At 41.1% G+C, this 21,398-nt stretch overlaps 1 protein-coding gene and 1 long non-coding RNA gene across 2 annotated transcripts; one reads left to right on the top strand and one right to left on the bottom strand.

Moving 5' to 3' along the window:
• Window positions 1–4,820: 4,820 nt before the first annotated feature.
• LOC144077361 (uncharacterized) lies at window positions 4,821–21,370 on the bottom strand. Its single transcript, XR_013301008.1, has 4 exons — window positions 21,312–21,370; window positions 19,911–19,994; window positions 13,099–13,237; window positions 4,821–5,031 (listed from the first exon to the last, which is right to left on the bottom strand). It is a non-coding gene; the product is annotated as an uncharacterized LOC144077361 (long non-coding RNA).
• Window positions 6,804–17,330, top strand: gpm6ab (glycoprotein M6Ab). The gene is made up of 7 exons (XM_077605041.1): window positions 6,804–6,971; window positions 12,762–12,954; window positions 13,132–13,288; window positions 14,262–14,415; window positions 14,562–14,638; window positions 14,735–14,800; window positions 14,933–17,330. Exons 1-7 carry the CDS (start codon window positions 6,935–6,937, stop codon window positions 15,083–15,085), a joined length of 837 nt encoding a protein of 278 aa, XP_077461167.1. The 5' UTR covers window positions 6,804–6,934; the 3' UTR covers window positions 15,086–17,330.
• Window positions 21,371–21,398: the final 28 nt, after the last annotated feature.

Raw genomic sequence — 21,398 nt, forward strand, 5'->3', positions numbered from 1 at the left:
AATAAAATGTATCATTATTATGGCTAACACTGCATGGAGTTCTTACCTTCAAGACAGAAGTTAGCGGCTAACATCGCTATGTGCGGAGAGAGACAAAATTTAACAAATTTTAAATTCAACTTAAAATGATAAAGTGTGCTCGCAATTTTCCTGCTATCTCAAATTTCTTGTATGTTGGGACGCTCGTATGTCAAGGTATTACTGTAGTATAAATAGAAGGAAAATGTTGCCAGGTTTCAGTGGTACTGTTGCATCGATCACTGAGAAGATTGCGGATCCATTTTTCAATCTCGTCAGTGATTGGATGCCACGAGAACGCCACTAAACGACTTCCCGACTTGAGATAAATCTGGAAGCTGACGAAGATTTATTTTACAGCCCAGGATCAAATAAAGAGCTTTACGAAGTGAGCGGATCCCCCTCGCACCACCAGGGAGGCTCACCGTGATGGACTCTGAAGGTCTGCCGTCGTCGTAGCAGCGTGTGTGATTGGTTTCTCACCTTGCATTCATTTTTACAGGCGCATCTGGATTGGCTGGGATGTCCTCTCAATGGTGGGGATCTTCTGTGATAGACACGACGACAGGACGGTCAGAAGAACGGCTCCGTAATTGGAGGTGCGCTTTGGTCAGATGATGCAAAGACGTGGTCGTGGACCGGCGCCCCGAGGACAACTCCTTGATGGTGGCGTCGTCTTGGTATCTGATGGAACTGTCAAATCGGGCCTCTGGTAAGAAGCTCTTATCTGGCAACCCAATTGGTATGTTGATGGAGTCAGACAAGGAATGGGGGAAAGTCGCCAGAAGGACTGACGTCGTGGCCCACAGGAGAGAACTGGCGGCAGACGCTCTTGACCTTTAAATGACCACCTTTGGGCGCTTTGTATTTGTTAAAGAGTGTCCATAATTTTAGCTGTATGATGTTGAAAAGGGTCCATCTTTTTTAGGGTGCTAACTAATTTAGGTTTTGGGGTATGAGGATGAAATTAATGTGATTTGGTTAAAGGAAATTGATTTTCTAGAGTTGCAAGCTTTGATCAGAAATGGGATTTTCTTGAGTAGCTAGTTTTGGTTAAAAAATGAGATTTTCTTGAGTTCGTAACTTTGGTTAAAAAATTGATTTTGTTGTATTGCTAGCTTAGGTAGAAAATAATTGAATTTCTTGAGTTGCCAGATTTGGTTAAAAAATGGATTTTCTTGAGTTGCTAGCTTTGGTTGAAAAAAAATTTATTTTCTTGTATTGCTAGCTTTGGTTAAAAATTGCATTTTCTTCAGTTGCTGGCTTTGGTTAAAAATTGATTTTCTTGTTGCTAGCTTCTGTTAAAAAATGATTTTTTTTAGTTGCTAGCTTTGGTTAAAAATTGAATTTTCTTCAGTTGCTAGCTTTGGTTAAAAAATGAGATTTTTTTGAGTTGCTAGCTTTGGTTAAAAAATGAGATTTTTTTGAGTTGCTAGCTTTGGTTAAAAAATGAGATTTTCTTGAGTTCATAACTGGTTATAAAAAGATTTAGTTGTATTGCTAGCTTTGGTAGAAAATAATTGAATTTCTTGAGTTGCTAGCTTTGGTTAAAAATTGATTTTTTTAGATGCAAGCTTTGGTTAAAAATTGAAATTTCTTTAATTGCTGGCTTTTCTTAAAAAATGATTTTCTTGTTGCTAGCTTCTGTTAAAAAATAGATTTTTTTGTTGTTGCTAGCTTTGGTTAAAAATTGATTTTTTTAGATGCTAGCTTTGGTTAAAAATTGCATTTTCTTCAGCTGGTGGCTTTGGTTAAAAATTGGTTTTCTTGTTGCTAGCTTGTGTTAAAAAAATGATTTTTTTTCAGTTGCTAGCTTTGGTTAAAAATGTGATTTTCTTGAGTAGCTAGCTTTGGTTAAAAAAAAAGGATTTTCTTGGCTTGCTAGCTTTGGTTAAGGTTGGGATTTTCTATAACCTGGAAAGGGAAACATTTTAAAACGGGTCTTAAAATGAACACATTGTTAGGACAGATTGCGTAGTATGTAGTTCTTAGCCTCTAAAACATTCAAAGAAGTGAGAATATGCCCGACCGAGTCTGGAAATGTGAGCGACAAAAGCAACCAACCCCAAGGCGACCGACCGAGCGAACGAACGAGGCCTGGCCCACGCGCGTGTATATTGCGGCTGTGATCAAGGCTATTGCCGTCTGGACGGAAATGATGCCAATAAATAACCAGTCCGATGTGCTTCGTGACGGCCGATGAGACGGCTAACCGTTTCCAGACGCTAACGATCAAAGATGATCACGAAACAAAGAGATTTTCACTGCAATTTTTTTTTTCAAAAATAGGAAGCCAACTTGTATTTGTAAACGATGACGTCGATGCTACGCGTAGACTGTTCGTATCCAAGTTGAAATCTTTGGATTTTGCTGACCAAGTGTGAGTTCTTCACATCACACCCACATTTTTTTTTGCTCAAATCCCTTGTTCTGTCTGCACGTGCACACGACCGCGAATGGTGTTAGACGTCTTAAAAGCGGGACAGGATTTCTTCTTGCAACAATACCAAAACATCTGGGAGTCATTACAATGTGTGCAACCCCCGCCCCCCCCCCCCCCCTCCCCCGCCTCATGCAGTGCCCTTTTATTCCTATGGGGGCGCCATTCCACCCCGTTTGCTTTCAATATTTACAGTTAGAATGGATTGGATAACTTTATTCATCCCGTATTTGGGAAATTTCATTGTGGCAGTAGCAAGAGGGTGATTAGACAGAACAACAAAGCAAAAGCACAAAGTACAAAGCAAATCAAAGTAAATGGGATCACCAAATCAAATCATTAAGACAGAAAAGCAGCAAAAACACAAAACGAGCAAGAGTGGACGGAGTTACCGCCACCGGCTGCCACTTGAACGGCACCATCTTGGTTGCGGTAGCTAAAACGGATACAGACTCAAAAAGACGTTAAAATACGTCTTAAATGCAGTAATACCATAACACACAGGTGTCGAAGTGGCAGCCCGGGGGCCAAATCTGTCCCGCTGCATCATTTTGTGTGGCCCGGGAAAGTCAATCATGAGTGCCGACTTTCTGTTTTGGGATCAAATTAAAATGATTGATATAGATGTATATTATATTTCCTGATTTTCCCCCTTTTAAATCAATAGTTGCAATTTTTTAATCATTTTTTTCTGTGTTTTTAGGTCAAAAATCATCTTGCAAAATCTAAAAATATATAAAAAGATTTTCTGTTTTCCACTTTAATATGGAACATAATAAAAAATGGTTTCCTTTTGAAATGAAAACCAATTATTAAATAAATGCTTTTCTCTTAGTAAGCAAAAAAGATCAAATAATCTATTAGCGATTTTAAAAGGGGGAAAATCAGGAAATTGAATATACATCTATACTCTTCATTTTAGTTTGATCCTAAAACAGAAAGTCGGCACTCATCATTGACTTTCCCGGGCCACACAAAATGATGCGGAGGGCCAGATTTGGCCCCCGGGCCGCCACTTTAACACATGTGGCATATGTAATATGCTAAACTTTTGGTTTTGCGCCTTTTTGACAGCACGCTTGCAATAAGAACGTCGGCGACCCACCCCGAACGGACCTTCCACCAACCAGCCTTCCCCTTCTCCATTTTTGGAGTCTCCCGTGAAGCCACGGCGCACGTTTTTTGGGATGCGGCTCAAAAGCGGAGAACACGTTTTACCGGGTAAGACGAGAACGTACGAGCCTTGACCCCTGAACTGCGAGCCGGATGCGCCCAGCCTTGTCCCGCTGTGCCACTCGTTATCAGATAAAAGTCTGCTGGCAGTAAACAGACTTTCCCTGGGCCTCCCGCGTGCACCAAAATGAACGATTTCTTCCTCCGCGTCCAACAACCCTCGCCAACGGTAAAAATTTAAATCTCATGACACTTGTATAATGACAATAAAAGCATTGAATTCAATTGCCATCCGAGCTACGGCCGCCAAACGCTGCATTTGAGTCCGCCTGGGCTTTTACCCAAGGCTCAGGAGCCACATGTGGCTCTTTTGATGGGCGCCTGTGGCTCTCCGCTAACCTGCGAGCTAAAATATAGATGCCGCTAAAGAAAAGGGTGTCCAAATTTGCATATTGGTACCCACTTTCTCTCCTGAAGCTTATTTTCTATTTTCTAAGGTCACCTACAGTACCTAACAATGTCGCGCCAACATTTTATTGGTCCCAAAATACAATCCCACTTAGGAAAAAGCAATCATAAAATCACAGATGTTCTCTCGTTTGTTTCTAGAGGGAGGTGGCTGGAAAGGAGGGAACGAGGGGAGGGGCTTATGTTCATTCATTCATTCATTCATTTTCTCTTCCGCTTCTGTACACCAGGGTCACGCAATTTCAAAATGGATAAATATTTTTAAAAAATTAAAAAATTATATCGTTCTTGTGATGGCACCGAGTGAACCGAACAAGTAGAAACAGTGCCCTCGTCTGGTGAGGAAAGGTACAATATTCCATGATACATGCATAAAAGTCATTTTTCACGTCATAAACTGCGAGGAAAATGGCTCAATTCAAATATGTTAATGCTATTAACACCATCCCTTCCTCTGAAATATATATTTTTTGTTTACTGCAGGTTTGGGGAAGCTACGGCTCGGGAGCCACATGTGGCTCTGTGGATGGGTGCATATGGCTCTCCGCTAATAAATTATATATATATATATATATATATATATATATATATATATATATATATATATATATATATATATATATATATATATAAATAATTAGAACTTTCTGCATGCATGCTCTCGTTGAGCAAACACGAAAAAAATGTTGTTAAAAGAATTTAGATTTTTTGGGGGGGTGACATGACTTAAAAATGCAGACAAATTCCTATATTTTGGTCATTTTGGTCTTTACCACTTTTGACCAGGCTTGTAAAAACAGTCCCCCATACTAACCCCCCTTCCAGAACACACACACATACAAACCTAGAATTCTGCAAATCCCGAGACCACCCGGGCCCACCCAGACCACCGGGTTGTCCAGTTCGCGGGTACGTGTTTTTGATCAGCAGGTCTGGGAACACACACATAAAAGCTGGTAAAAGGTGGGCAAATACACACACATGCAAAGCTATAATTCTGTCACACACACAGAGACTCACAGTAACACACATGGCTACTAATGGAGTCCTGGTTTTTATGGCTAGCCCCCCCTCTTATGACTGACTTGAGTCCGAAGAGGGGTGTGTGTGGGTATGTGTGTGTGTGTGGCTACAGGAGAGTTTATCCAACACCATTTGTGAGCTGTGTTTGACATGTGTACTAGTAAACTGACCTATGGGGGGCACACACAGTAGGGGGTAATCTGATTGGACAGGGATTCATTTGGGGGACACCAGCAATGAGTCTAGGACTAATAAATTAAAATCTTGCATAAATATCATATCCTGAAAAGGTATTTAGCAAAAATAACTGTTCAAGTGTGTTGTAATTGAAAGTTTGGGGCATCAAGAGGGAAAGTGGGAAGGGATTAGAGAATTTTAAGATGTTTGCTCTTTGTCACCCTCTAGTGGATGTAGTAGAGTTAGCAGTTAGTGGAAGTAGGGCAAATACTTTGGGTCACAAGTACTATAAGTAATTAAATAAAATACAAAAATCAAATATAAAACATATAATCCTCCCCCCTCACCGCCTCCCTCAAGCTGCTCTTTGCTCTTCCTCTAGAAAACTCGAACCCGCGCACCCAATCGCAGGGCGCCGTGAAACAAACCACCACTTCCGCTCACCATCGCACACCGCCACCGAGCGGGAATCAAACCCGAAGCCGGGCATAAGAACCACGGGGCCATAACATGGCTACGCTATATCATATTTGCAAATAGAATCACCAAGTGTTAAATAATAACGGGCAAAGTATGGATCCCTGTGGAACGCCACGAGTCACATTACAATACCAATACGATCACTTTCGAAAAACATGAATCAACGCCATTTTTGCGACTGCGAATAAATCATTTTCCAAAACAAACGGAACATTGCCAATTCAAACGAATCGTCACACGCAATTTTTCAATTAAAAAAATGAAGCAACAAAGCATAGCATATCACACATTTTTAGTGCATTAATTCAATGACAGATGCCATTTCCAAACTGTCCAGAACCTCATTTTTGATGGACACCCATCTTTAACGAACCCGTCTCGTGAACAATTTGATACCAATCGCAACACATTAAAAACCCATACATGTTTTATTGTTTTTTTCTTCAAAAAAGGCCATTTTACAGAGCGCGCAATGTTCTAAAACAGGGGTAGGGAACCTATGGCTCGGGAGCCACATGTGGCTCTTTTGATGAGTGCATCTGGCTCTTCGCTAACCTGTGAGCTAAAATATGGAAATCGCTGGTGACAGAACTGAGATATTACATTTAGAACTGCTTTAATCTTCTTCTTTTTTTGCTTTAATCTTCATTTTTTTTGCAGTCGACTCTTCTGGAATGCATCCTCTCATTGATTAGCAACAGCATAAGAATCTTTTAAAAAATATTCTTTTTTTTCCACTTTAAAAGTGGTGAAATTACAAAAAAAATTGAAAAGGCACTTGTTTACACGTATGTATTTTGACTTTTAAATTGGTAGTGTGGCTCACAAGGAATAACATTGGAAAATATGAATTGTTTGTGGCTCTCTTCGTCAAAAAGCTTCCCGACCCCTGGCATAAAAGCTCCTCAGATTGGATGCGAGGAGCCCAAAAGAGGACTTCCCTGATCCTCCATCATCTGCAGGAAGGAAAAAAAAACACATGCATGTGCACACGCATCCTCCCTCCCACCCGCACACACACACACACGCACACACACGCGCACACACACTCACGCACGCACACACAAACACGCGAGCACGCCGTCCAGAGCGCTAGCAAGGAGCTTGAGAGCATTTCCCCCGATATTGAGACAAAAAGGACTGTAAGCGGCAACAATGGAAGAAAACATGGATGAATCGCAAAGCCAGAAAGGTAGGACGCCAAAATGGACGCACCATTGCGAGCATCTCCATCATTTCATTGTTCTCCTCATCCCTTCCTCCGAGCGGCTTGACGTTTTACGGCCACAAGCCGCATCTACGTCCAGCATCCCCCCCCCGACCCCCACCAAAAAACAGCTATACTTTCATTTTTTTTCTCTATGTGCGAGTTTGATGAGTTTTCTTGGCGATGGGCAATCAGGGGATGAAAATACCGCAGAACATACGGCCATATTTTGCCGTTGGTCTTGTGTTGAATGGATAATGAAGCGGGTTGCGAATGTGATGAAATGGCAGAGTCTGGAGGGAGGATGTTGTTGGGCTTGGGAACAGAAGATGGATGAAGATGGATGGATGGATGAAGATGGTGGTTATGTAAAATAATAATAAAAAAGCCTTCAAAGAAAGTAGGGCAGTGATTGACGGCTCTTATGGGATTTTCTTTGTTAGGCGCTATTGTTGCCGCTTCACGCTGGTCTGAGCGCCTTTTTGCTCTCTCCCGCCGTCTCCCATTTTCCGTCTCCCGTGTCTTTCCTCCATTTTCTACATCAATCCCCCCCTTGACTGGTTTTTATCAGCATATGGAGTGTTTTTTTTTATTTTTTGGTTTTTGGTCCATCTCTCTGATTTGACTGTTTTCATGTTAGCATCCATTTTGTTTTCTTATTTGCTTTCTTTTTGATGGCGGGGATTATGGAGGTCTTCATCTCATCCTTCCCCTCTGAGGGGATCCGTTCTTGTTTTCCAGGAGGGGCGCACTATTTCATCTTTTTTTATGGCGTATTTGTTTTGTTGTCGTCCGTCAAAATGGGCGTGTCCCTTTTCTCCCTTGCATGGCCATCTTGAAAAATAAGCCTGAAACTGATGACTAAAGATTCAAATATCTTTTTGCTTTTAAATGCTATCATTGGAATGGCATTTAACATTAAATTCATGTCAAAACAGTTGTTGCTTTCATGGATTTCTTGATGTTTTTAAGAGAGTTGTTTTCATTTTATTGATCATTTGTTGATCTCACTTTTAGTTTAGCCAATCAGACCTGTTCTTGGTGTTGTTGTTTTTGTCAAAATAAGACCACAATTCAATGCTTAATAATTCTCTGGCTTGGTTTACATGTACATACATACACATATATACATACATATACATATATATACATATACATATATATACACACACACAAATATATATATATATACACATACATACATACATGTGTGTGTATATATACACATATATACATATACATATACATATATATATATATATATATATATATATATATATATATATATATATATATATATATATATATACACACACATTCATTTTCTGAATTGCTTTTCCTCACAAGGGTCGCAGGGGGTGCTGGAGCCTGGCGGGGGAGGGACAAATCTGTGGCCGGCCAATCGCAGGGCACGATGAGACAAAGGACAACCAATCGTAGCTAGGGTTGGGAAAATTAGCAGAGCTAAGAGGAGAGAGGAAAACAGAGCACCCGCAGAAAACCCACGCCAGCCTGGGGAGAACATGCAAACCGCAAAGGCCGAAAAATGCAGAATTTTGTCACATCATTATAGCCTTGAATTCGGTTTTCAACTTCAAAGAAATGTCCTCATCAAATGCGCATGATCAAAAGAAGTTTAAGCAAAAAGTTGGGATTGTTGTCGTCCAATCAGGAGAGAATTGAAGTGTGGAAAAGTCATTTTCTGACCAATCTGGTTTGCAAGTACACAATTAAGTCTGTGGGAAAGCTGACAAGAGATAGATACATGAAAGTGGAGAATCCATATCTGTCATATCATATCATATCATATCCATTTCATTACCATGACCACAAATAGAGAACAACTTAATGGAGAGAGAGCGAGAGATGTAGTCAATAGAAATGGACTTAGCGCACTCACAGCGAGTGAAACTTTCAACCAAGCCAACAGATGGAAAATTCTACATTTGCTTCTCTAACAGGGATTTCACCATTTAACTAAAAAAAGGAATATTAGGGGCCAAAACAAGGTAAATATTTAGCCAAATCCTGACATCTGAATCCTCACACATTTAATCTAGTCTTTGTTTTTTTTTGGCTACACTAGATACTGGGGGGAGGAAAAAGAAAACAGCAAGCATTGTTGCAAAAATATTGGGACAAAACCATATTGGGGTGGGTATTGGGGATTTTGAAAGAGAATTTTTATGAAAAAAAACAGGAGAGTAAATTCACAAGACTTTTCAAAAGGTGTTTTTTAAAAACACTATGTCCATTTTTTCCTAGAACTTGAGTGTTTCAAAAGTAAATTGTAAAAGCATAGTGGTTTCTCGTAGCCTACAAAGATCATAACTTTTTATTTCTTCTATGACGGCAACAGGACAAACGCAGATAAAATCAAAATAGGGGCAAAAAGAAGAGGTTGAAATTGAGTCGCGGTGGTTAACGAGAGAATAAGGAACAGGTGGCTAACGCCAGAGGGGGGGGGGAATGGGATGGGCTGAAAAGGCCGATTCCAACAGGTAAAAAGCAATGGGTGACCGCCGCCAGGACATACGGCACGGCACGGAGTGGGCGGGGACAATTGTGATTCAAAAGAATCCAAGCTAACACATTGATTCTTTCTTTCACCACCTTAGATCTTCAGTAAATAGCATGTCCTAAAAGATCCTGAGTACTTGATTAGTACTAGAGTTGTCCTAGAAAATGGCTTTTAATTGTACCCTATTTTGCTGTTTCATATACCCCCCTCCCCATTTAATATACCCAGGTATATTAAAGGGCGCACGAACAGGAAGGTACGATCCACTACGCACTCTTTAGGCCGTGACGGTGTGCATCAACGTTTTGCAGACTAAAACTACTTACTGCTGAATAAAGTCTGACTTGGAATTTTATTGAACTTAAGTATCTTACCATACAAATCTTGCCCAAAAAGTTGCCATTTAATCTACCCGGGTATATTAAACAGCAGGGGTATATTAAACGGCAGGGGTATATTAAATGGCGCACAAACGGGAGGCTCAAAAAAGCAAAAATCACTTAAAGAGCAAAATACGGTACATTGATTTCTTCATAGGACTGTATTGCTATTAAAAGACAACTGTGAATATTTGCATTCCTTCGGGTCATTACATTCTTAATACTGATTGGATTGGTGGACTGTTTGGATGGTCTTTAGATGAGGTTTTGTGCCTTTTGGGGGTCTGAGGTGTTCTTTTTAAAGCTCTTGCACAACCAACGTTGGGGGATGGGCGCAGATTGATTTCATTTCGTATGGATTACACAGACGTATTTGCGTGCAACAATGCGACTGCTTAAATACGCGATCTATGACGGATGATTTTCCAGACATTTGCCTCCTTTGAATAGAAGTTGAGCCGCCATTTTGAACATTGCACAAGTAGACTTTATGGGGCAAAGTGCAGAAAAGAGTCAGGAACCATTGGATCATTGGAACCCTCAAAGAAACTCCCTCGTGTTTTTGGAGCGTAAACAGCCATGTGCGCTTATAGCGTGCCCCCATTTTTTTTTAACAGGTCACTGGGTCTTGCCTGCTTATTAAACCCAAATATGCAAATGAGGAGGATTATTGCGTGGCAGTAACATGCTATAATCTGAAGAAAAATGACAAACACCTACACACACACACACACACGCCGCTGATACAGCATCAGTTATGCTCAGATTTTTTTTTTAATTATGGAGCTATTCCGACAATGACATCATGCTGCAGAAAATCACTCCTTCTCTACAAGCGCTTATAACATATTTAAAAGATGTCTCCCAACCGACTCCACCATCTGCCGCCATAATCACTCCCTATGGAAATTCATGCAATACATTTTATGTAGTGAAATTGGACCAAACTATCATTTTTTTTTATCCCAAATGTCTCTTCCATTGATCTCCGCAAAACGCACACACACACACGACATAGATTGCGCCGCGGCGGCGCAGGAAAATGTGTACGAGCGGGGCCGTAATGCTCGGCGAGCTGCGCCGTTGCCATGACAACGCCACGGCAAAGTGGGTCAGCGGGCTCCTGCCACACCCCTGCTGGCATTGCAACATGGCAGGTCAATTAAACATGAGCAATAAGATGACTCACGCAAATGAAAACACACACAACCCGTTCTCCAAGAAGCATCTCCCATTTTTTTGCGCTCGTAATATTTCGTCTTGGCCGAAAAAGTCGTTAGCTGCGGGAAAATATTATAATATACTGGGTGGTGAGTTATCAAACATGGGGGAGTGTCAATCAACCATTAATTGGTCGCACCGGAAAGCACAGCTGTGATTATTTTGCGTCAAAAATTGAATGGAATGCTTTTATTATCATGATAAAAGTATAATGAGATTTAAAGCTTTCACCACAATGTGCACAAATAACAACAACAAACAGACAAATACATCAAGTAGTACACAATATTGATGACTAGTATTGAGTCATTGATGATTTATTTGTCTATTTGTTTGTTGTTGTTATTTGTCCACTTTGTAGTCAAAGCTTTAAATCTCATTATACTTGTATAATGACAATAAAACCATTCAATTCAATTCATTAAAGCTTCACCACAAAGTGCACAGATAACAACAAACAAACAGATAAGAATAATAGCAATAAATAATACTAAATAAGTTATAAATAAATAAGTAGTCAACATAACAACAAACAAACAGATAAATAATTCATAAATAATCATCAATAAATAAGTAGCAGTCAACCATAAACAAACATAAATAATCAATAAATAAGTAGAAGAAATAAGTCATAGTTAACATGAATAAGTGGTCACATCAAATAGAAGACGTTACCGTAAAATTAAAAAAAGAAGAGCCCTTTTTTTTTAAAGCAGCCATTTGTGTTTTAAGGGTAACACGAAAGCAAACGGCGCTTTAAATCCATCCACGGCCATTTGGGAAGCTATAAAGTCCGAGGCGGCGCTTGCCACTTGAATGAACGCAGCGACCCCAATCTTCACTCGCTGTAACGTTCAATCAAATCTTCGATACGTAACGAATGGCGCCAGCCATTGTAGATCACGCACGGTCGCACGGACGAACGGTCGCTTCCCCCCTGCCTCATTCCCACCTACCGAGGGAGGACACATCCAACTACGTAACATGAAACTAAATATGTCGTCTATCTAAGTGGCGGTTCGGTGTGATAGCGCGTTGGGCTCGCAGTTCTGTAGTCCTGGGTTCGATCCCGGGTCGGTCCACACCGTGTGGAGTTTCCATGTCGTCCCCATGCGTAGGTGGGTTTTCTCCGGGTACTCCGCTTTCCTCCCACATCCCAAAAAAACGGATGCTAAGCTAGCTAGCTGGAGATAGCTTGACCCACTTCTGAACCCTGACCAAATCTTAGATTTTAGATCTTAGATTTTAACCAAACCGCTTTAAGCATGATCTAAAAAAATAAAAAAAAATAAACTCCGCACTGTAGGTTTTGATCTGGTCTGGTGAGCACCGGTCGCTTAGATTAGATGAGCTGATTTTATTCATCCCGTATTTGGGAGATTTCACTGTCACAGTAGCAAGAGGGTGAGAATACAGACACAGGAAAAGCTTTCAGCTTCAGAACCAGTACCAAATGGATGCCATGTTTTGCTACTGAAAGTTAGTTGCATTATGTTGACGTTTTTCGTGTTTTTCATTTATTCTTTGGTCTATTTCTTTAGTTTATTTCCTGGTTTGGCCCTTCTTTTAGCATCAGTACGACTCATTTTGGTGTCATTTGGGCCAGGCGTTGTAGCATCACACGTATTTATTTTCATTTTTTTCTGCATTCAGGTTGTAAGGAGTGTTGCGAACGATGCGTGGGCAGCCTGCCCTGGGCGTCCCTCATCGCCACCGTTCTCCTCTACATGGGCGTGGCCTTGTTCTGCGGATGCGGCCACGAGGCCCTGAGCGGTACCGTCACCATCCTCCAGAACTACTTTGAGGTCATCAGAGCCCCTGGCCAAACGTTGGACGTCTTCACCATGTGAGTGAGCATACAAACCCAAAGCGAACATCCCATTTTTGACCCTTTGACTTGAAAGCAAAATGACCTCTTCTAATATAGCTCACGTGGCTGGCGTTTTGTCCGTAACGATTGAATGAAATGATTCGTAATGGATGAGCTTACCTGGTGGAAGAGTGATGTTTATTTTCTGTGCAGCATCGACATCCTGAAGTACATCATCTACGGCCTGGCGGCTGGATTCTTCGTCTTTGGAGTCCTCTTGCTGGTGGAGGCCTTTTTCACCACCGGAGCCATTCGGGACCTGTACGGAGAGTTCAAGATTACCGCCTGCGGCCGATGCCTGACTGCATTTGTAAGAAATCCACAATTCGGCTAGAGTATAGTAAACATTTTTCTTTTTAGTGACCACACAAGCATATACGCGATTGCATTCACTGAGAATTGGACCCTTTTCTTCATGGCGGTCCAATTAAAAATGCAGGAAAGCGGGTCGTCTTATATTCGGGCCAAAACGGTATTTATTGAGATGTTTTTTCCTCTGAGGGATCCAAAATTCTAAGAACATAAAGCCTAGTTTGGGACAGTGGGTTTTGGCTCGAGGCACCTTTGGTTTGGACATCTGCCTTGAAATTATGATTTTATTTTTTATTTTTTATTTTTATGAAGATCTTTTCCATTTTCTTAGACACGGCACGCGGGAATGGACGGCTCTGCGGCATTTAGGAAAGGTCAAATGCCAAACCAAAAGGGACGCTAAGAAAGAATAGTCATTAGAAGTATTTTGTACTAATGACCGGGACTGAAGTTTTAGCATTTATTAGATTAACTTCTTCATTAACCTTTGGGCCGTCGGTCTTGGCTTGTATTTCCACTGGAAGACGTCTTTTCTTATCTTGTGGGCAGTTGAGTTCAGGCAATCGTCCCGTAATATAGAGTTTTGGACCAAAGCGATGGTTAATTAGCGCGCAGCAAACGTAGTCATTTTGAATTGGATGAGTTTGTCAAAGTGGAAAAGACACATTAGTCACGGACAGTTCAATTTCATCTCAAACAAAATGGCACCGATAGCAATGACAAGCTAGTGATGACGCCTTGAAAAGGTATTATAGGTTTGAAGTTTTATTTGATGGATTGTAAAAAAAATAATAAATACAGATATAAATAAACCGTAAATGGTGACCCGAGTCTCCTCATGTACTTGTGGTTGACAACATTAGGGTGATCTTGGCTGATAGCTAGAAAAACCTGCACCCACGTGGCCCCTTGTGAGATGGCTTTGACACCCGCACAGTTGATGATTGTCCTTTTTCCTGTGGTGTGTCCAGCTGATGTTCCTGGCCTACCTCTTTTTCCTGGTGTGGCTGGGCGTGACAGCTTTCACCAGCCTGCCCGTCTTCATGTACTTCAACGTGTGGTCTATGTGCAAGAACACCAGCGTGGTGGAGGGAGCCAACCTCTGTTTGGACCTCCGCCAATTTGGTAAGTCGCCACAACCATCAATCCAAAGAAATGTCGGAACGCCAACTTATTATTTATTGGATATTTATAAGTATTTGGTTTCTGGACTTGATTGATATCTCCAGTGTTGGAATTGGAATAATTTTAACCACGTGTCTACTTGCCAGGGGCCGTGACCATATCCGAGGAGAGGAAGGTTTGCACGGGATCCGAGAAGTTCTTCAAAATGTGCGAATCAAATGAGGTAAAACGCCATCCGTAATTAGATGCAAAATGGACGACGACGAGCGTCCGATCGGTCCGCCCCCGAAACATTTCAACCTAACTGCGACCTTTACAGCTGGACCTGACCTTCCATCTGTTTGTGTGCGCACTGGCCGGAGCGGGAGCAGCCGTCATAGCCATGGTAAGCGCACGAGAACATCACCAGATACTATGTTTAAAAAAATTAATTACATTTTGAAGTATGGCTACTCCAAATCCAAATCCTGAAAGCGCAGTCTAAGAAGGAGTTTTTTTTGGGCTCTCCTCCCACCAGGTCCATTTTCTGATGGCCTTAGCCGCTAACTGGGGCTACCTAAAGGACGCCAGCCGGATGCAGAAATACGAAGACATCAAGTCGAAGGAGGAGCAGGAGCTTCACGACATCCACTCCACGCGCTCCAAAGAACGCCTCAATGCCTACACATAAACACGTGATGGGAACCCATGCATGCCGTTACCCGACAGACGACATTTTATCTACACACGCAGCACACACTCATGGATACAATTACTATAATAGAACATTTTACAATACACCTCCATTTAAAAAAAACAAATGTGGTAGGCAGAAAAAAGGAAGAAAAGAAAAGAGACGCTGCTGATTTTGTGGGTGGGTGATTTGTGCTCAAATGTTAAACCCAAAATAAAGCCACACGTGACACATTTGAACACCAGAATTAATGATGAGTCAAATTTTAATCAAGAAGACCTGAGCCATTTGGTCATATGTTGGAAATATGAATACTTGATAGGGTTCGGATTAGGTTAACTATTAACCTTGATAACTCATGTAAAAAAAAAAAATACCGCGACAATAAAAAATTTTTAAAGCTCCAAATAAGCCATGCTTAACAAATTCCCGAGTACTTTTCGTCAAATTCCGAAAATATCATCCATCAAATTGAGCGCGCTCTTAAAAGAACAACTAAATTCAAACTCAAACCACCTTTTTGTATCAAAATTGACCCAACGAGCTTGACTAAGAAGGAAAAAACCCAAAGAGAAACCACTTCACCACTCTAAAAACAAAAGAAAAATCCCATCGTCAACAAAGTTGTTCAACAAACCCAAAATATGAGAATTCCTGGCTAACAATGACGATTTCCAATTGAAAAAAAAAAAACGGCCCAACAAAAATTGGCAATGCCAATCATAACAAAGTCCACTGCTCCCAATCCACACCCACCCAAATCAGCAGACGTCCGGATGACCGACACCGTCTCGAAACTCTTCTTTTCATGGTGGTTTGGACAGCAGCCACCATGAAGAACCTCCATTCCCAGAATGCACCGTTCTCTCTCTCGCACACAAATTTGCAAACACTTACACAACACACACACACAAAAACACACAGACACAAAGTACATAAATGTGGCTGAATGGTCAGTGTTGTGCAGGCAGTGTTGTACTACGGTGGTGTCATGCTGTGAAACGTCATTTCCCCACGTTACAATGAGCGCTATTGCCAAGAAATTGGAAGTTGCTACCAAAAACCAGTACGACCAATCAGATTGACCAGCTTGACTCACTTCCGAACCTTGACCAAATCTTTTCCCAGATTTTATCCAAAGCCTACTTTCAGAAGTTGTTTCTTAGGTCCTTAAAAGAAAAAAAATGCATCCACTTTTTTTTGCTGTATCGACAAAGGTCGGTACGGTGCTTAAGTGGTTAGCGCGTTGGACTCACAGGTCTGGGGTTCCGGGTTCGATGCCAGGTGGCTCCTCACTGTGTGGAGTTTGGATATTTTGCCCCCTGGGCTCACGTGGGTTTGCTCCGGGTACTCCGGCTTACTCCCACATCCCAAAAAAGCTAATTGTATGCTAACTTAGCGATGTTCGGTTGTCCTTTGTCACCTCGTGCGATTGGCTGGCCGCCGATTCAGGGTGTCCCTCCCTCACCTGTTGCCCAAAGTCAGCTGAGATAGGCTCCGGCACCCCCCCGCGACCCTCGTGAGGAGAGGCGGTTCAGAAAAATCAATGAATGTATAGACATATTGTTTAAAAATAATTGCTATTTAACCCATGATAGGAATTTATAATGGGATTTGTAAAATTTGGACTTGAGTTAGACACGCAATGGCGGATTTGTGGGGTGACCAATGAGAAGCGGCGTTGGCTGGTCTTTTGAAACAACTGTGAAATTTGGCTTCTTCTTCTTCTTCTCTTTCCTTCCTTCCTTCTTTTTCCACTATTGATGACAACGTTTGTGTAAAGTGGTGATTTGTCCCGAAAGCGCACATCTTAGCAGCACAAAGTCTTTTCTAACGTCATTTTAATGTAATCTCGTCTTCTCGTCTTTGCGGACGACCTTTTTCTCACTTTTTGGACTTTTTGCCACATTTTTACCAGCATTCTTCATGTGTCCTTTTAAACATCGGGGTACATTTAAAAGGGTTCAACATGGGGGGGGGGGGTCCGGGTGAGGGTCTTTATCACGCTCACAGTTTCATGTGATTCTGCACCCACACACAAACACACACAACACACACACACACAGACAACACACACTGGCGTAAACACCAGTCTTTGTGAGACTTTGATTCTATGCTTTTTGCCAACATTGTTACATGAGTGTTTTTCGTATCTTTGTATATCAGATTTTAATCATACCAAAATGTCTTCTTTTTTTTGGTCATGAAATGAAATTGTGATCTCACGAGAACTGACAAGTCACCGATTGGTCCCGAGAAGAGATTTGTTGTCGTTGACGATATTTTAAAGCACGTTGTTTTCCGCTAGATCTTTTCGGATGGGAATTTTCTTTTAAAGTTAAAGTCTCCTTACCAATCGAGAACCGTTACTGCAGGGCGTCGGGAACCTTTTGGAAAATGTGCTTTTTTAAAAATCATTTCACCACTTTTAAAGCACAACAAGTATTTTGACGACATCATTACGCTGATGCTAGTATAATGAAAAAATGAAAATATTAAAGCGGCGCTAGAGGTAATATCGGCGCCGCGGTCCCGACGTGACGCTCCAATTGGTGCGTCCGGGACTCCATATTTTAGCTTAGAGCCATACGCAGCCGTCGAAAGAGCCGCATTCGGCTCGCGAGCCATAGGTTCCCTACCCCTTGCTTTACCGGTCGCGACGGAGTGAGATTGCACGAGAGAAATTGTCGTCAGCTTTAAAAAGCCATCATTTCGTACGGTCCGATTGCTAATTGTTTTGAACGCGACCGTGTCACAGATGGCGACGTTATCGTCACGAACGAGAACGAGGCGTGTTTGTTGGAGTGTTAACAAACGGATTTGTATAATGATTGTATGGTACTCATAAGCTCCGAGGGTTTGCCAATCTCGATCTGCCAGTAGAGATGCTTGAAAAAGATTCATAGCTAGCTATTTTGTGGAAATGTGGCGGGTCGATCGATGGAAAACCCGTCGAAAAACCCACACGTATGCACACAAACACCCATTTTACGGTTGCCAAACGCTCTGAGCCAGAAACGCTGCTCTTTTGCTGTTCACAGAAAATTTTGAACTATTTTCCAATCTTTTCATCCTATTTTTCTCAGATCAAAATTATTGCGAAAGGGTTAAAAAAAAAAGGGAAATCACGCCGATTTTTCGGAGCAGTAATACACATAGTATATTCTGTACAAAGGTTTACGATTTGTGAAATGGAACAAAGAATGAATTACAGTAATCCCTCCAATTTCGCCATAATTGAAAAAGCGCAAAGTAGGATCAGCCATATTATTATGATCAATTTTTTTTCGCGCCGACACAGAAATTACAATGATCAAAAAGTGTATTTATTAACTATATCACAATATCCGCGATATTCGAGGGATTACGGTATGGTTTTTAAACTCAAACGCATGCTGAAAACATACGGGGAGATGACGTGAGCTATTTTAACTGTTTAACAAAGCGAAATATGCTATGATTTGTTTAAAAAGATGCCAAAATATAGTGAATCGGGCCTCGGAATTCAAGCAAATTAAAATCCTGACGTGCTACGAGAGTTCTAAAAAGATCAAAACAGACCCTGTCCAAAAAATAAACCAAAACATCTTGTCGTATGATGAACTTTATCATCATTTGAAGTCATTTTAAGGGATTTAGCAATGTGTAGATGAGGCAAAGTTCACACACCAGCCTGAGAGTGTGATTTGGCTGAATATCCAGTCGGTATTTTTAAGGGAAAACACGAAAAAAAGTATTCATTTCATATCTTTTGACTGCCTGACAACGGACGTCTGGTCAGTGTTTTTAACCTCAGATACAAAGCGATGTTTTTTGTGCACTTATTGCCCATTTGTGAGCTTAATATCTCTTATTCTTGCCGTGTGTGTGTGTGTGCGTGCGCATCGACGCCCGTGTATAGTCTTGCGCCATCGCTATAACCTGAACGAGTTTCCACCACGACGACCGACGCGAATTCATGACGAGAAAAAAGCTTATTCCAGGTTATTTAAAATACGAAAAAAAAGAAAAAAAAGACAGTGAGTCTAGTTGTTGTTTGTGGCATGGTTATGCATTTAATGGTCATCATTTTAACGATTAAAACGGTACGAAAAAATATTTTCCACTAGCGCTGTTCTGCTATTTTGTTGCGTTTTTCCACTTTTTCGCTTGCGGTATTGAAGTCCTAGTTGCTAATGGTGTTGCTAAGCTAGCCAGCTTTTTTACTTGTTTACCACCAGAGCAATATGTCCAACTATTTTGACACAAAACATCAAAGAATTATGATTAAACTGACATTTTTTTGCCATATAGGTGCATGATAATACTGCAAGATTAATAGTGTTATTTCTTGTCTTTCAAGACATTTGCAGCGATGATGTCATCATGTATTGCTCTGGCGGCCCATAATGCACCACGCGCCCCTCCCCCGATTTTCAGCTCGCATCTTTTCCCGCTTTCCTTCACGTACGGGGTTTGATAAATAATTCGCTTTTTGACAAATTAGCCTATTTTAAAGGGGTGTCGGTCCTTGAGACTGTCGTTGAAATACAGAAATACCTTGAGATATGAGTTTAATGCGTTCTGGGATGGAGCTCGTATGTCAATGAACTCGTAACTCCAATGAAATCTAATTATTCCCCATAAAAAATAAATAAATATAACTGAATTCATTCCCACACACTGAAAAAAAATGCCTAAAAATAGCATATTACAATTGGAAAACATGTTTTTAATTGTTCTGATTCACCACCTACACTCAGAAAATAACAAATAACTCTAGTGGTTATGATCACAAATAGAATGCGACATTATTACGTACATTACTGTATGGAGCTCTTACCTTTTAGACAGGCGTTAGCGGCTAACGGCGGCGGCGAAGTTCCACTTGACGGCGACTCCTCGAGTTCGCTGCACTTTTGTGACACTAAGAAACAGAACAAACTTTAAATTTAACTTAAATGAACCTGGCTTATGAAACACAACACCTTTGTTATGCTATAACCTAGCAAAAGGTGTTAGCCGCCTAGCTAGCGGCCGCATCGTATGCTCGTATGTCAAATTTGTCTTGTATTTCAGGGCAAAAAAATGTGCTCGCAATTTTCCTCCTATCTCAAATTGCTTGTATTTTGGCACACCCGTATGTCAAGGTATTACTGTATGGGGTTGCCTAGCAACTAGCGCAAAAGTTCTTAGATACAAATACAATTCTACGGCCAAAAGAGAACTATTTTTTTGTCTGGTGCTATGTAGTATGATTTAAAGAAGCAACCATTTTTGACCAAACTGGAAATCTTTCGTGCTGTTAGAAAGCGGAAAATGATGCGAGTGGCTCATTTACCACGTTTGAATCTCCTCGTGAAAATGTTTGTACGGCGCCCAACGCTAATCCTGCGTCCGAGTCTACCTTCCGTCCGGTGCCGATTTGGACTCAGAACCGCCATTCCACCACTTTGGCTTTAGTTGTGTGCCATTTTATTTTTATTTTTTTAGCATGAAGTTAACTTTCCAAAACATGCAATGTGAATTCAATCATTCTGTGAAGACTTTATGGGCTTATTTCTTTTTTTTCTCTGCCTGGAATTGGACGGTGCGAGTTCTGAGGCTCGAAGCGTCAACTCTTGACCATCACGAGCTCGCCTGCAAAGTTGAAAAACTCACAAAGTGAGGATGAGCTAGAGACGCAAACGTCAAGGTTGGACATTTTGGACGTAAGGAGACGTTGTCCTTTGTTTACATAGTAGAGGTTTATTGTTTTTTTTTTGTATTCCACTGTAGTTGCTTAGTAGAAGGCTTTCTTTGATTCACTCCCCCATTTTTTGTACATATCTGTGCCAACAGCTTGGGCAGACAGTGGCTTTTTTATTTGTAAAGACATCGACTTGCTTGCATATATAAATAAAATGAAATATGACACTTGTGTACTTGTTGATAAGGAAGCCAATGAGTCTGTGTCTTCATTTCAGAAAAGTGGCCACTTTGCCGTATTTTTTTACATATAACCGTATTTGCAACTAAAAAAAATTATGACTGAATCAAGGGTACAACTTATATTTGCACAAATTAAACTTGACATGCACGAAATGCCATTACGCAAGACAATAAGGCCGATTCGGTCATTTATTTCAAAATAGAGAAACGATGCACATATAAAACGCTAAACAAAATTAATTTTTGACGTCTATGAATGAAATACAAGAAAAAATTAAACCATATCTTGAATAAAACGTTAAAAAATACTCACTTGTGCCTGCCATGGACCCCTAAGGGCGCCGCCATCTTGCCTAGACAGCTACGGACGCACTTCCGGGTTGTGATGCTCACGTGACTT

The sequence above is a fragment of the Stigmatopora argus genome, chromosome 7, assembly GCF_051989625.1.
Source record: "Stigmatopora argus isolate UIUO_Sarg chromosome 7, RoL_Sarg_1.0, whole genome shotgun sequence".
Lineage (NCBI taxonomy): Eukaryota > Metazoa > Chordata > Actinopteri > Syngnathiformes > Syngnathidae > Stigmatopora > Stigmatopora argus.